The sequence below is a fragment of the Penaeus vannamei genome, chromosome 18, assembly GCF_042767895.1.
Source record: "Penaeus vannamei isolate JL-2024 chromosome 18, ASM4276789v1, whole genome shotgun sequence".
NCBI classification, from domain to species: domain Eukaryota; kingdom Metazoa; phylum Arthropoda; class Malacostraca; order Decapoda; family Penaeidae; genus Penaeus; species Penaeus vannamei.
The window spans coordinates 17,743,174-17,758,173 of record NC_091566.1 but is presented as its reverse complement, the minus strand read 5'-3'; the positions used below and the strand labels follow the sequence as shown (position 1 = coordinate 17,758,173).

Genomic DNA, 15,000 nt, shown 5'->3' with positions numbered 1-15,000 from the left:
GCTACCATTAGAAAGAGTCGATTTACGATTGTAACAGCTGATCAAAATTACCATTTCTTCGTGAATCCCACTTTGCCATCACTGGTAAATGCGTTACGATCGTATTTTAGTGAACCCGGCCCCTGGTTCCCAGAGAGGCTTGAGGTGAAGGTCCTTATGGCATCATACTCCACCTTTTCAGGCTCGTGGATTACCTCCTCCTCTTGGGCGTCATTCTCGGGCTCGAAGACCACCTCTTCGGCGTCCTACTCAGGCTACTGGACTATCTCAGGGTCCTCAGACCCTACTGTTATCACTACGGTCATGTCACACATGACTTGTCCATCATCTGAAATACACACGGGATTTACCTTTATAACCTAGTTTATAACTAGTAAGTGCTGTGTTCAGCTGACCGGCATACATCTACTCAGCCAGTGTTCAATCTGGAAAGCTCAATGAAGTGTGGTGGCATGGTCAGTTTAAGGTCGACGGCGAACGTCCTCTTCGTTCCAGGTGAAACGTCCCCAGATTCTCGGAGTGACCAAGCCTAGCTTTAGTTGATCCGCAATGAAGTGAACTGCACTATTCTGGTTCCCAGAGAGGCTTGAGGAGAAGGTTCTTATGACATCATACTCCACCTCCTTTTCAGGCTCGTGGGTTACCTCCTCCTCTTGGGTGTCATTCCCGGGCTCGATATTCTCATCGGGGTGAGATGGCTCCAAAACCTATGTAAGCGCCATTTCATGCGCTTGGGCTAACTATGGTAATTCAGGTGACTGATACCACTGCGTTGCACTCGCTTCACTATTTATTAGAAGGCGGTCAAACCTGCAATCAATATAATAACAATCATAGTCACTGTTACAACTAGCTTACAACCTCGTTTGAACTCTTATGACATAACATGTATGAGGGATACCTTTCACTACTTACTGAGCTCATAATTGTCACAATGCTTAAAGCATATAACACTTCAGTACATGTTTTATGTCTGTACATGAGGATACAAATACATACGCATAGCGAGAACAGTCAGGGCCTCTATTAGAGGTTCTCAGATTGGCTCTTAGGTTAATCCTTCAATACGTGTCGTCTCGTCGGAATTAACTCTGGGACTGATCCATAGACCGGCGATGAGCCCCTTCCGTGGGGCGTATTTTCTTGCTATGTGTGTGTCAGCACAAGGGACGGCGGGTGGGTGATGTACGCGCGGAGTTGGCACTCCGGGAAGGGTGAGATGATATACGTATGGTGCTGTGCTGGCGTTCTGGAGATGGTGATATATGCGTGTTGTTGGTGTCCAACAGCTACGCCATACCGCTTGTAAATGACAGCGGCTACAACCTATGGTTGAAAGACTTGGAGTAACATGTCCAGGCTAAGGTCGACGGCGAACGTCCTCCTCGTTCCAGGTGAGACGTCCCCAGATTCTCGGAGGAGTGACTCCAGCCCTCGCCTTCGCTGATCCGCAGTGAGATGAATCGCGGTCTCGTGGGTCTGACTGAGGTTTGAGGAGAAGGCCCTGACTGCATCGTAATCCCCCCCTCCTGGGATTATTACATGGAGTTCAGTGTAACATTTAAGAGATTTTGCTCAGAGTAAAGCCCGATATTCTAAAACATCAAGAAAAAAATATATATAAATTTAAACATTTTTGAAAGATTTATATTTTCATTCTCTAGATACCTAGGGAATGAAAACATCGAAATTATTATAAATGGACATAAAATAATCCATAAAGAATCAGCACAAGGGTTTGAAGTTCGACTTTGTCCTCAATTGTTGATTATTAATAAAGCACGGAAAGTGGTTTACGAAGGTAATATATATATTTTTTTATGATGAATTTTTTTTTTATTTATGATGATTTTTTTTTTTTTTTCAACGATGAGTTTAAGAAGAGTGAAAAGTAGCTTATGAAGGTGATGTTATTTTCTTCCCATTTCAACGTTGGATTTAAATAAAGCATGAAATGTAGTTTATAAAAGTGAGGATATATTTTTCCCATCTCATTTTCTTCCTTTCAAGGCCAGAAGCAGTGGATACGGAGGCAGAAGTCCTCGACACGCCCTGGACGAAGAAGGTATGGAAAAGAAAACCATAAATTCCCGCCTGTCACTTCTTAATTAATGTGATTTGTATGTTACACCTTATCCCCTTATGGACCCTGTGAGATTGAGGTTAAATATCTATGTACTGCAGTGTATTTATATTTGTATTCTGCTGTACTTTATTATGTTGCATCATATCACGGAGCTTGTGAAGAATTACCATGAAACATTATTAGTTATCCAGATAGGATGTTATAGCGGAATAGTGATCCCGTAAAAAGGAGCTGTTACTCTGCCATCACATGACTGTGACGTCAACATTTAAAACACATTTGACCGTAATTATTTGTGAATCACGATTGACCTTCATTAAACCTAGTGAAGCCTTGCGTGTGGATAAATCAACCCTTCAAGACTGCTTAGTCATAAACCAAACAGACCCTCCTCCTTATTTTTAGTTTAGTTTAGTTTATTTATTTATTCATTCATTCAATATATGTATATATAATATATATATAATACATATATATATATATATATATATATATATATATATATATATATATATATATATATTTTTTTTTTTTTTTTTTTTTTTTTTTTTTTTTTTTTTTTTTTACAGAATCGGCTGACATCTTTCGCGTGGAAAAGACCAGCAAATACGAAGGAGCGCCTCCCGAAATGAAAAAACCTCTCGTGCTTGGTGGCTATTCCGTCGACGGCGATCGAAAAATTATCTACGATCGCTCACAGCTGCAGTTTCTCGATAAAGCATTCTTATCGGAGGAACCGATGGATGTATATATATATTTTTTTTTTTAACCTTTTTCTTTCTCCTAACTAATATGAAAATTGTGAAATTCATTCCTTGTTTACTTACTTTTTTGGAATATTTGATCTTGGTTTTCCTGAGCTCTCCCTTCACTTCTCAGTCTTCTGCCTGTCTCTCTCTTTCGTTCCTCTTTCTTTCCTCTTTCTCTTACCCCTCCCCTCTCTCTCTCTCTCTCTCTCTCTCTCTCTCTCTCTCTCTCTCTCTCTCTCTCTCTCTCTCTCTCTCTCTCTCCCTCTCCCTCTCCCTCTCCCTCTCCCTCTCCCTCTCCCTCTCCCTCTCCCTCCCCCTCCCCCTCTCCCTCTCCCTCTCCCTCTCCCTCTCACTCTCTCTCTCTCTCTCTCTCTCTCTCTCTCTCTCTCTCTCTCTCTCTCTCTCTCTCTCTCTCTCTCTCTCTCTCTCTCTCTCTCCCTCTTTCTCTCTCTCTCTCTCTTTCCTCTCTCTTTTCACTCTTTCCTCTCTCTTTTCACTCTTTCTTCTCTCTTTTCACTCTTTCCTCTCTCTTCTCTTTCCTTTCTTTCTTCCATCTTTCATCTCTCTCTTTCTTCTATCTTTCCTCTCTCTCTTTCTTCTATCTTTCCACTCTCTCTCTCTCTTCTATCTTTCCCCTCTCTCTCTCTTCTCTCTTTCCTCTCTCTCTCTCTTCTCTTTCCTCTCTCCTATTTCCTCTCTCTCTCTTCTCTTTCCTCTCTCTCTCTTCTCTTTCCTCTCTCTCTCTCCTCTTTCCTCTCTCTCTCCTCTTTCCTCTCTCTCTCTCTGCTTTAAACTATGATAGTGATCATCATGAGTTATCTAAAGCTAGTGAATTATCTATAAAGAGCTGATGCAATCAAGATCTAAGGAGGTAAATTTACGTTATAATATTTTATTATTAACACTTTAACATAACATTGAGTGAGTGAACTCTTTTTGGTTGATCATGGAGGGAACAGCCACCTATTGATGTTTTTCCTAAACTGCTCCATGGATTTAGTATAATGAATATCCGACTGGTCCACCATGTTGTTCCACAGTCTTGAGTACCTCGACTGGAACGATCGCAGGAACAGCTCTGTCCTAGCAAAGGGCACCTGCACCTGTTGGTTACGACGCCATGAGGATCTGGTGGCGTGGATAGTCGGGGCCGCCGTTGGGGGTTGCAACGTAGCCACGGGAGGCGTGTGTTGCCTCTGGATCTTGTACATGACACACATCTCTGAAACGTCTCTTCGATGCTGTAGAGGCTGTAGTAGGCTGGGCGTCTCGTGCAGTCTGGTGTACAAATCCAAAAGTCATAGTGCTTGCCTCTGCACTTTGTCAAGTAGGCCTAGGTTTGAGGGCGGGCACGAGCACCAAGTCAAGGGTGCGCATTCCATGATGGATCGGACCTGTGACTTATGCAGTGTTAATTGCTCTTGTATCTAGCAAGTGGGAAATGCGACGCACGCATGATAGCTCTCTTGGCCCTATTCTTGACGTGTCCTCTGAATGTCATATGGCGATTGATTTTGACACTGAGCACTTCGATCTCCTCCTGTCTGACAAGGTCTCTGCCACCGAGAGTAATACTGGATGCAGTTCCTGCAGGGCGATGAGCTTGTGTAGTCACCATTAGTTGGGTTTTCTCTGGGGCTAGGGTGACTTGCCCCATGCTAGTATCAGCTCGAGGGTTTCATTTATTTTTGAGATAACCTCGAAGTGTTCTCCACGGCGGCAGGTGAAGCTCAGCGTGCAGTCGTCGGCATATGCTTGTGCCTGAGGAACCAGCTGGAGGATGTCATCAAAGTACACATTCCAGAGAAGAGGGCCGAGGACACTGCCTTGTGGAACACTAGCTTCTACTGGATATTCAGATGTGTGACCATTAATTGCGGCTTGCAGACTTCTACCTTTACGGTAATCATGAAGTAGACTTAGAAGTTTGTCATCAATACCCAAACTGTGAAGCTTGGCGATGATTCCTCTGTGCCACACTCTGTCGAAAGCCCCGGCAATGTCGAGAGCTGTGACATAAGTGTCACAGCCTTCATCAAGCAACTGGTTCCACGCAGTAGTCATGGTCAATAATAAGTCGGAAGCTGATCTGTTTTGCATGAATCCAGATTGTCTTTTGCTTAAAAGGTGGTGTTTGTAGAAAAGTGTAGATAACATGGAAGCTATATATTTTTTAAACATTTCCTACTACAGAGAGCAGGGATATGGGTCTGTAATTTTCAGGTGCTATGCGGGATCCCGTTTTATGTATTACCACCACTCTTGCTCTTTTCCATAGAGTGGGCCATGTTTGGTGATATAGACAGTTGTGGAAGAGTGTGGCTAAGGGCATAGCTAATTGTTTGGCACACGTTTTGAGAGTGCGAGGGCTTATATCATCAGGAACCACAGCCTTGGACGTATCAAGATTGCAGTTTTGTTCAACCTCGATGCTGGAAACATGAATTGTTGTTATGCTGGACTGTCTCAGGGTCCTCAGACCCTACTATTATCACTACAGTCATGTCACACATCATCTGAAATGCACACAGGATTTACCTTTATAACTTAGTTTATAACTAGAAAGTGCTGTGTTCAGCTGACCGGCAAACATCTATTCAGCACGTGAGTGTTCCAATCTGGAAAGCTTAATGAAGTTTAGGGTCGTCTTCGTTCCATTGAAACGTCCCCAGATTCTCAAAGGAGTGACTCCAAGCGTAGCTTTAGTTGATCCGCAATGAAGTGAACTGCACTATTCTGGTTCCCTTGGTAAAGACTTGATGACTTTTTAGGGTCTAGGACCTTCATTTTGTTGAAGAAATGGCAAGCAAATATTCAGCCATTTGCTGTCGATGACAGGCTTGCCATCTTTGGTTTGCAGGGGAGGAATAGTATCATCTGGTCTGAAGCCTTGTTGCTGCTTGATGCAGTTCCACCATGATTTGGACCCCACAGACCTACCTCTAAGTTTCTGCGCGAGGTCGTCTTGCCAGTGGTTTACTGCCCATTATTCCACCCTAGCCATTTCTTTACAGGCTGCCTTATGTAGAGCCTTATTTATCTCTGTGGGATTCCATTTTAATCGTATCCATGCACGGCTTTTTGCATTAGCTGCAGCCCTGTAATTGGGACCAAACCAAACTTGGTCTTTTGGTTTGGTTTTAAGTAAGCAGTTTGGTATAAATTGATGCTTTAGCTTGACTATGAGATTGGTGAAGTTTTTTGTTTGCTTTCCAACACTTCCAGTCAAAATATCTTTCCAGTTGGTCAAGTTTAAAGAAGGTTTTATTCCTTCCCAGTTTCCTTTATCCCACTGCCGTATTACTCTACTAACGCCTTCATCTTGCATTAAAGCAGTCTGTATGGTTGTGAGTATAGCAGTGTGATCTGATGTTCCCACATTACCTAAGGCAGAGCACTGGACTAAGGACTCTGGGAAGTCACTCAGAACGGGATCTAATGAAGAACCAGAAATGTGTGTTAGAAAATTAACGTGAATGTGCATTCCAAACACAGTAAGAAGATTGTCGAATGCAGTTGCCACAAGGTATTGGTTTAAATCTCCTAGTATGATGATGTGCTGGCAGGAGTGTTCAAAAAGAATTCGGTCGAGATTGTCAGAAAATGGATCAGCTCAGCACCTTGCCATTGTGGCCTGTAACAAATGTAGAGGAACACAGAAGTTTCTTGTGTGATCCACATTCTGAAGAACATCAGCTCGAGGTGGGATGGGTGACTAATGCATCGAGGTTCAATACCAAGCCCTTTGCCTCCGAAGGTACTGCCGTTCCAGTCCCTACGGTACCACTGGGTAAATCCGAGGATTTGGCCATAGATGGCACAGAGTCATTTAGGAAAGTTTCAACTGTGGCAACAATGTCAATGCGATATGGCGTTACAAAATTGTGGGTGAGCTCCCCAACATTTGTCTAAAATCCTCTCAGGTTGGCTGAGAGAATTCTCAAATGATTAAAATCTAGATGCCCTGAACGGGACATGATTCCAGGACCCTTGGGTCGGGTGAATGTTTGCTTGGCGTGTGTGTGTGTGTGTCTGGTGGGAATTGGATGCAGTGGCTGCATTAGTGTATGCTCGAGATTGCTGTGTCCTTTGTGGGCCAGTATAGGGACACGGAGGTTGGGCGGGCCTGGTATTGCAACTGTCCCTATCACTGCGTGCAGCAGCTGTTGGATGTGTCAGTGTAGCTGTTTCGGGGAGGCTATCTGTGGTTCTCTGATCACGATTAGTTGATCTGATAATCTTAGGTCTGCCTGAATCCCACCACGCCTGAGCGGTGTCGCTTGAGCGTACGAGACTGCGCCACTCCTCGTCAATCCTGGTAGAACTGGCTGTAGAGGCAATAGATCTCACTTCAAGCTCCTCAGCACTTCTCTTTGTGGCAGCAATGGTATCAATATGCTGCACTGTACGAACTACAGCGTCTCGGTTGCTCGCAAGATCGGTAGTGAAGTCGCTGAAGGAGTTCAGCTATCTTCCTCTTACGTAACTCCACACGCAGCTTTCTTATGATGTCCACGAGTTCATGGACTGGTAGCTGTAACAGCTGATCTTCGTCCCCGTCTTCGCCTTCTTCAGAGCGGCCAGTCTCCACGTCAGTGGCGCAGGCCTGTACGGCGATTTCAGGTAGATATTCCACCGGGTCGGTGATATCCCTCTGCAGCCTTATATCAGAGGTGTTTATGTAGGAGAATCTCTCCTCCCCGCGCATGCAGGTGTCGTGACATGTTTTCACAGGTGCCACTTTGACACTTCAGATATGCGTCACCCCTCTTTATGGCATAGTCACATACACAACACCACTGGTCTGAGCAAATGCCTGTGCGGGTACGCCTGGCAGTGCGTAGGTGACATACATGTGAGTCTTTTCCTGCCCTCTCTTGGTGACTCATTCTCCCATTTTTCTTACTATCTTAGCAAGAGCGGTAGGGGAGGGGGTCAGTCATGCAAAGGGAGGCTGGATGGTGTTGTTTCACCCAGGGTTGCGTTCTCCCTGCAGTTCCACCGAAAGCTGGGGCTGACCCAAAGTAAGAGAAGTGGGAACGCGCAAAGTATAGAAAAAAGAATGAGAAAAAAGGTGAGAAAATTGAGAGAATTGTCACGACAAAGCGTGAGTTCCGCTTAACGAGGTTGCTCAGCGGTTTGACAGGCCGAGGCGGCGTGAGGATGTAAACAAAACTCAATTGGCCGGTTGAGAATTCACAAAACTTGAGATATCGCTGGGATATCAAGAGTCACCATTACATGTAGTATATCACTAGATCATCTGTATATTCATGTATCAGTCTGTTTCGTAATACGGTTCATTGTATCTTACAACAAGTTATATTTTAGGTTTTGTTCGAGCTCGTCGTCCTCTGTGCGGCTATGTTCCTCCCCCCCCCCCCCTCTCTCTCTCTCTCTCTCTCTCTCTCTCTCTCTCTCTCTCTCTCTCTCTCTCTCTCTCTCTCTCTCTCTCTCTCTCTCTCTCTCTATCTATCTATCTCTATCTATCTCCCCCTCTCCCTCCCCCCTCCACTCTCTCCCTCCCTCTCCTTCCCCCCCACTCTCTCCCTCCCTCTCCTTCCCCCCACTCTCTCCCTCCCTCTCCCTCCCCCCACTCTTTATCTCCCTCTCCCTCCCCCCACTCTCTCACTCCCTCCCTCCCTCCCCCCACTCTCTCCCTCCCTCCCCTCCAATTTCTCCCTCCCTCCCTCCCCCCCCCACTCACTCCCTCCTTCCCCCCTCACTTTCTCCCTCCCTCCCCCTCCACTCTCTTTTTTTCTAACCTTTACAGTTTAGTACACTGTCATTACCAATTTTGGTTCGCTTTTCTGCTAAAACAGTGATGAAGCTAAAGTTATCTATAGCATGACCCATGAAGTTATAAAATATGAATAAAAAACTAGCTAATATAAAGGTAGATGATCACACACAAAAAAAAAGTTACCTACAAACATACTGCATCCTCCAGAGGTGTACTGCTGTTTTGAATTGTATTGGGGTTAAAAGATGCACATCCGTCTCTCGCACCAGCTGATTCCACATTCTGGAGTACTTCGGCAGAAATGTTCGTAAAAAGGTCTCTGTTCTCGCGAAGGGAACGTGAAGTTCCTGGCGTAGCGAGGTGAGGGCTCTATTCCTGATGGACCTTGTAAAACACGCACAACGCTGCTACGTCCCTGTGGTGCTGGAGAGATTGGGTGTAGACCGGGCGATCATTTTCCCGCATCTTAAATTCCACAAGGCGGCGGGTTTGGTTCTGTACTCTGTCGAGTAGGACAAGGAAGGACGACCATACTAGAGGGGAATATTTAATCAGGGAGCGAACTTTGGAATTGTAGAGCATGCAACAACCTCTGCTGTCTAGAAGATGGGAGATTCGGCATACGCATGCCAGTTTACGACCTGCTCTTTTGGCCACATCCTTTACGAGACTAGTGAATGTCAGCTGATCATCAAACTGTACTCCAAGGATGCTTATTTCTCTTGTCAGATCGAGCGTTTTCCCATCAACACTGATGGAGGGGGTGAGGGGGCTCTGTCGACGGGAAATTAACATCGTCGGCCCCACGAGGTGATGAGTGATAACACATTATTGACATGTTCAGCCGTGGCAGTGCATTCATGCTTTTCACATGTAAATGACAACGTGCAGTCGTCAGCATATGCATAGGCTTCTGGAATCAGATGTAGTATGTCATTGAAATGGACGTTCCATAAGAGCGGGCCAATCACACTGCCCCGCGGTACACTTGCACTGATTGGGTATTCACTTGAAGTGTAGCCATTTACCACGACCTGTAGATAATCTTTAATCATCTTCAGGAGGTCACCATCAATGCCAAAACCTTTTAGTTTTGAAACAATGCCATCGTGCCATGCTCTGTCGAAGGCACCTGCGATATCCAGGGCAACGATGTAAGTTTCTTTGCCAGCATCAAGGGTTTTGTTCCAGCTGATGACTAACTGTAGTAATAGGTCGGATGCTGATCTCTCCGATCTAAAGCCGAACTGCTTGCTACTGAGTTGGTGGTTGCTGTCGAAGAAACGTCATTCTGTTCACCAGAATTTTTTCATAGATTGCCTATAATCGAGAGGAGTGAGATAGACCTGTAGTTTTCATTGAGTGCCTGGCTTTTCTTTTTATGCACTGTCACTACTCTAGCCTGTTTCCAGATAGCTGGCCACTTTTTCTGTTAGTGACAGTTTTGAAATAAGGTGGCAAGAGGAGTTGCAAGCTGGTCAGCACATTTTCTAAGTATGTGTGGACTTATGTTGTCAGGTCCATAGGCTTTATTAACCTCAGTCTTGAGTAGATGGTGTTTGACTTCATCAGCACAGATGATCAGTGAATTAAGTCTCTGATTAGTCATTGATGGAAGCTGAGGAGGTGTGCGGTCAGGTTCACAGACTCACATCTTCTGAGAGAAGGAGGAGGCAAGTAATTTGGCTTTGTCCTGACTAGATGTTGCTACGTTACCATCTGGCTTATACAATGGTGGAATGCAGTCTTGGGATGTGAGGCCCTGCTGTTGTTCGACTCTTTACTGCCGATCGAACGGTTAGTAAGTTTTGTTCAGAGACTTTGTCTCCACTGTTCGATGGCCCATTTCTGAACTTGGTCCATTCTTTTGCAGGCAGCTTTGTGGGTCAGTTTGTTTTCTGAGGATGGATTACGTTTAAAATGATTCCAGGCTCTGCTTTTTTCCTCGGCTGCAAGTCTGCATGTGTGCCCAAACCAAGGCTGGTTTCCTGCTATAACCTAGTACGATTTGTGAGGTATAATGCATTCTTGCAGGTTCTGTAGTGTTTCGGTCAGTTTAATAGCCTGTGTGTTAACATCTGTGAGAATGGAGTCCCATTTGATGTTTTCCAAGACACTGCGAGAACCTTGCCAGCAGCCCTTGTTCCAGCTCCAAATGGTTCTTGTCAGTGCCTCCTCCCGAGTGGCCTTCAGGTTAACCCTGCTGAATATGGCATAATGATTTGAGGAGCCCACTGCTCATGTGCTACGGCAGCTAACTGCTCCTTCGGGAAGGTCGGAGATGACAGGGTCCAAAGAAGAGCCAGAGATGTGGGTGGGGAAATCAACATGGTTGTTTAACCCATGTATTGTTAGCAGATCCTAAAGGATCTTGCAACAAGATGCTGGTTCATATCGCCTACAATTTGGATGTTTTTGCAGGTGTACTTATGTAAAATTCCATCCAGGTTGTTCATTAGGAACTCGATGGGTTCTCCTTGCCACTGGGGCCTATAACAAACACAGAGTAAGACGGTTTCCTGGGTGGTAAGCCAGAGCCTGAAGAACATTAGCTCAAGGTGATCTGGCATGTCGATTTCCAGGAGCTGAACGGAAAGTGCCTTACGGAAACAGACTGCAACACCACCAAAAGTACCACTACTTCTGTCCTTTCTGTGCCATTTCGAAAACCCAGAGATTTGCCGAAGTTCTCTGGGACTGTTGGAATTAGGAAGGTCTCCACAGTGGCAATGTCAGGATTTTGAGGTATGACATGGCTATGTGTAAGGTCACCAATATTTGTTTGGAAACCTCTAACATTAGCTAAGAAGATGGTAAGATTGTCCGACCCTTTGCTGGAGTGGGACATTGAACCAGGGGCCATGAGGACTGAGTTGTGATCGATAAGGTGGGTGGATAGCGGTCAGTGGCCAACCACCAAATCCTGATGGTCTGTGGTGATGTGAACCAGTAGACAGGCTTTGGAGCGTCTGAACGATCAGGGCATTATTGTGTGTTCAGATGCAAAATTCTGTAAAAAAAAGATTCATGTCTTTCCTGATTACGTTTTGCCCGGCACTCCTGAACTGGGTGCCCTCTACGGTGATAGAAGTCGCAGGATTTCTTTCTGTTACATGAGGCCTCTGAGTGACCTCTAATTTTGCAGATCCTGCAGCTTAATGGTCGCCTTCCACCCTGAAGTGCTGCACCTCGATTAAATGGTGTATTGGATCTGTGGGGATGGCGAGTGCGTTGGCTTTGACTGTCTATTGTTAGCTCTGTTTTGTTGGTTGCCTGCATTTACTGAGGTTTGTGTAGCTGAGTTTGAGATTGCTGAATCACTAGGTACTTCACAAGCGCTCGACGACAGCGCTTGTGTAAAGTTACTTTGCTGCAGGCCAGACGGATCTGAGCTGCTCTGTTGCTGCTGATGCGAAAGGCAATTGATCTGACTTCCAGGAATGGGAGTGCAGTTGTCGAAGCAACAATGCTGTCAAAAAAGTTAAATATATTAACAAAAGCATCCCTTTTGCTCGCAATATCCTCTGTGGTAGTGCCGAGGAATTTTAGAAGCGAGTTCTTCCTTGCCAGCTCAGATTTTAGGTTACAGATTATTTTAACTAGATCCGTAGGCTCCAGCTGGAGAAATTCCCGTTCCTCATCAATGACAGGAGACTCGTGCGTCGCAGTTGCCTCGTTATCAGTAATTACATGGGAGACCGTCCGGGATGCCAATGGCTTGGTGTAGCCTTTGCACTTCTATGCAGGTGAACTGACCGTCTTCACCGAGGCACTGGGGATGGCAGATATTCGGGCAGTCTGTGTAGGAACAGTTTACTTTGCCCTTGTAGGCAGTTGACTTGCCACAAACAGCAGGCAGGCCCTCGGGTCCCTCTCTCCTTCTCCCTCCCTCTCTCTCTCTCTCTCTCTCTCTCTCTCTCTCTCTCTCTCTCTCTCTCTCTCTCTCTCTCTCTCTTTCTCTCTCTCTCTCTCTCTCTCTCTCTCTCCTCTCTCTCCTCTCTCTCCTCTCTCTCCTCTCTCTCCTCTCTCTCCTCTCTCACTCATCTCTTTCACTCATCTCATTTTCCTTTCTCTCTCTCACTCATCTCTTTCTCTCCTTTCTCTCTCATTTTCCTTTCTCTCTCTCACTCATCTCTTTCTCTCCTTTCTCTCTCTCACTCATCTCTTTCTCTCCTTTCTCTCTCTCCTTTCTCTCCTCTCTCTCTTTCCTTTCTCTCCTCTCTCACTCATCTCTTTCTCTCCTCTCTCACTCATATCTTTCCTCTCTCCGTTCCCTCTCTCTCTCTCTCTTTTCTCTTATAAACGGTACGAAAGGCCTTATAGTGTAGTTTGAATTTACTGGTGACGGCTAGTGATACACCGATGTAGCTTCACACTTTATTGATAACACGAAATATGAGATAGAAGAACACTACGGAGGCTGGCGGTCAGTGAGGGTGTTAGCCTGGCCGACCCGCCGGAGCGGCAACCTCGCCGAAGATCTGAGGGTGTGTGAGAACGAGGTCAACGCTGGCTCCTTTATATTCTGACAAGTGGCGCAAGTGGGCTGCGCGTCCCACGGGCCCCGCAGCGTGTCGATGGTCAAGCATGGCTTGGGTTCGCACATGGTAACCGTAGCAGACCACGTGGGGACCGCGTGGTATGCTATGCAGTATGCTACATTGCTGAACACGGCCACGTGGAGTATGCTATATTGCTCAGCCACCTACTCACGCTTCGTCCTCGTGGCGTCATCTGAATTACTTCAAGGGTGACCTATCCAGGTGGTACTCAGAGGCGTCTTCGTTCACATGTCCTCGAAGATTTGTCCAGGTCCTTCTCGGCTGAGGCTCGTACCGACGTCCTAGTAGCCTGTGTCTGAATCTATGGGCGTCCTTGACAGGGGCGTCCTTTTGTCAGAGGGCGGCTTATTACTGCGCTGGGGAGCTCCTAGAGTTTAACCGTTCTACGGACGTAGATCGTAGTTCTTGCATCCTGGGGCCTGCTCTGACGAGTCCATGGTTCTTCACTGGATCTATGGGGGTCATGGCAGGCGGAGCCTGTCCACTTCATCTGGGCGGCTTAATAATGCCTGCACTCGCGAGTCCTGGTCCTTTGGCCTGCGGCGATGTTCGTCTCACGGCATTGCAAGGCGATCGTGCTGCAATTAGATCTCCTTTGATGCCGTGTCAGATATCCATGTCCATTGTATGCATCACGAACCAAATCATACATGTAAGGGCCAAGATAGTAAGAGAAAAAGAAAAAACAGAGAGGGAGGGATGTTATCAAGTGCTGCTAAGCCGATGTTTTTATATTATTTGCAGTTTTTAATGAGGTTATTTAATTTATTTTCGTTTTTTTTCACTTTTGTATTTTTCAAGAAGAAAATAAGTGAGGGAGAGGAGAGTAGCGGTTTTCACGAGCCGACTTGAACTACTCACCATCTCAAATAGATATGAGAATAGATAGGGGGAATGACATCGGCATCAGCAAGGATAACTTGAACCAATTCATTTTATAAAAAAAAAAAACATGTATTGTGCATCATTTCCATTAATCACGATCAGCTACAACACAAAGCAAAAGAATAGCCTGTGACTACGGCACAAAAAATCCTATAGATGAAGATTTGATTTTCCAGTGGTAGAGTGTGGTAGTGTGAAATGATTGCGTGAATGTTTTAACTCGTCACGGCAACATCGCAGGTAAAAGAGATAACGCAATTACGACACAACAAATCATATCGATAAGATACAGGCATATGGTGCGAGTAGTCCAACTGCTTAAACCTGCCAGCTTAGGTGCGGCCCTGCCCGATGCCGCTGGTCTTCGTGGGCACGGCGTGGAGCAGGAGCAGGGTGCCGTAGCACATCTTCATGAGCTCCCGGAGGCCCTCTTGGCCGGCACGCTCCGTTTGCATCTACTTGATGACGATGCGGCTGAGTTCGGGGCTCAGCTGGTCCTGCAGGAGCCGCTTCGTGGGCCCGCGGCCTCCCAGGACGATCCCGAAGGTCCTTGAAGTGCCGCTCTTGTACACCAGCACCTCCCTGACGCGCTGGGCCACTTGCTTCGCGTACAGGCTCCTGCTGCTGTCCACTGCGGCCGCCTGCTCCTGCCGGCCGTCCGGCTTTTCCTCGCAAATCTGACCTTTGAAGTCTAGCATATTTATTCGATTGAAGGCAGGCCATCACTGATAGAACCCATTTCCCGAAAGATAGCAACGAGCCTTAACCATTTTGTAGATATATTGGAGTCATTTGGCCGAAAAAAAATCAAGGGCTAATATCAAAGACCAAATCTCGCAGCTAAAAGAATCAGAGGCTTATATAACCTAATTAGATATGAGCATGTTAGGGTCGTCTACAATGCGTTGGGGTAATCTGCCAACATTATTTGGAAAAAAATAAAGAAATACAATCAACAAACAGGCTCTTGGTCAC

The 15,000-nt window shown here is 45.9% G+C and overlaps 1 protein-coding gene across 5 annotated transcripts in view; it reads left to right on the top strand.

Annotated features, from left to right (window-relative positions):
- Positions 1 to 15,000, top strand: part of LOC113810451 (decapping and exoribonuclease protein) — a 29,937-nt gene that overhangs the window by 10,301 nt on the left and 4,636 nt on the right. For 2 of the 5 annotated variants that reach the window (XM_070132946.1, XM_070132947.1), the window contains exons 2-3: positions 2,011 to 2,065; positions 2,656 to 2,831. The exons of 1 other annotated variant lie outside the window; for it this stretch is intronic. In XM_070132946.1, the coding sequence (XP_069989047.1) occupies positions 2,011 to 2,065; positions 2,656 to 2,831 (231 nt within the window). The remainder of the gene's footprint in view (positions 1 to 2,010; positions 2,066 to 2,655; positions 2,832 to 15,000) is intronic. 2 more of the 5 variants (XM_070132949.1, XM_070132948.1) reach the window with 1 other exon arrangement.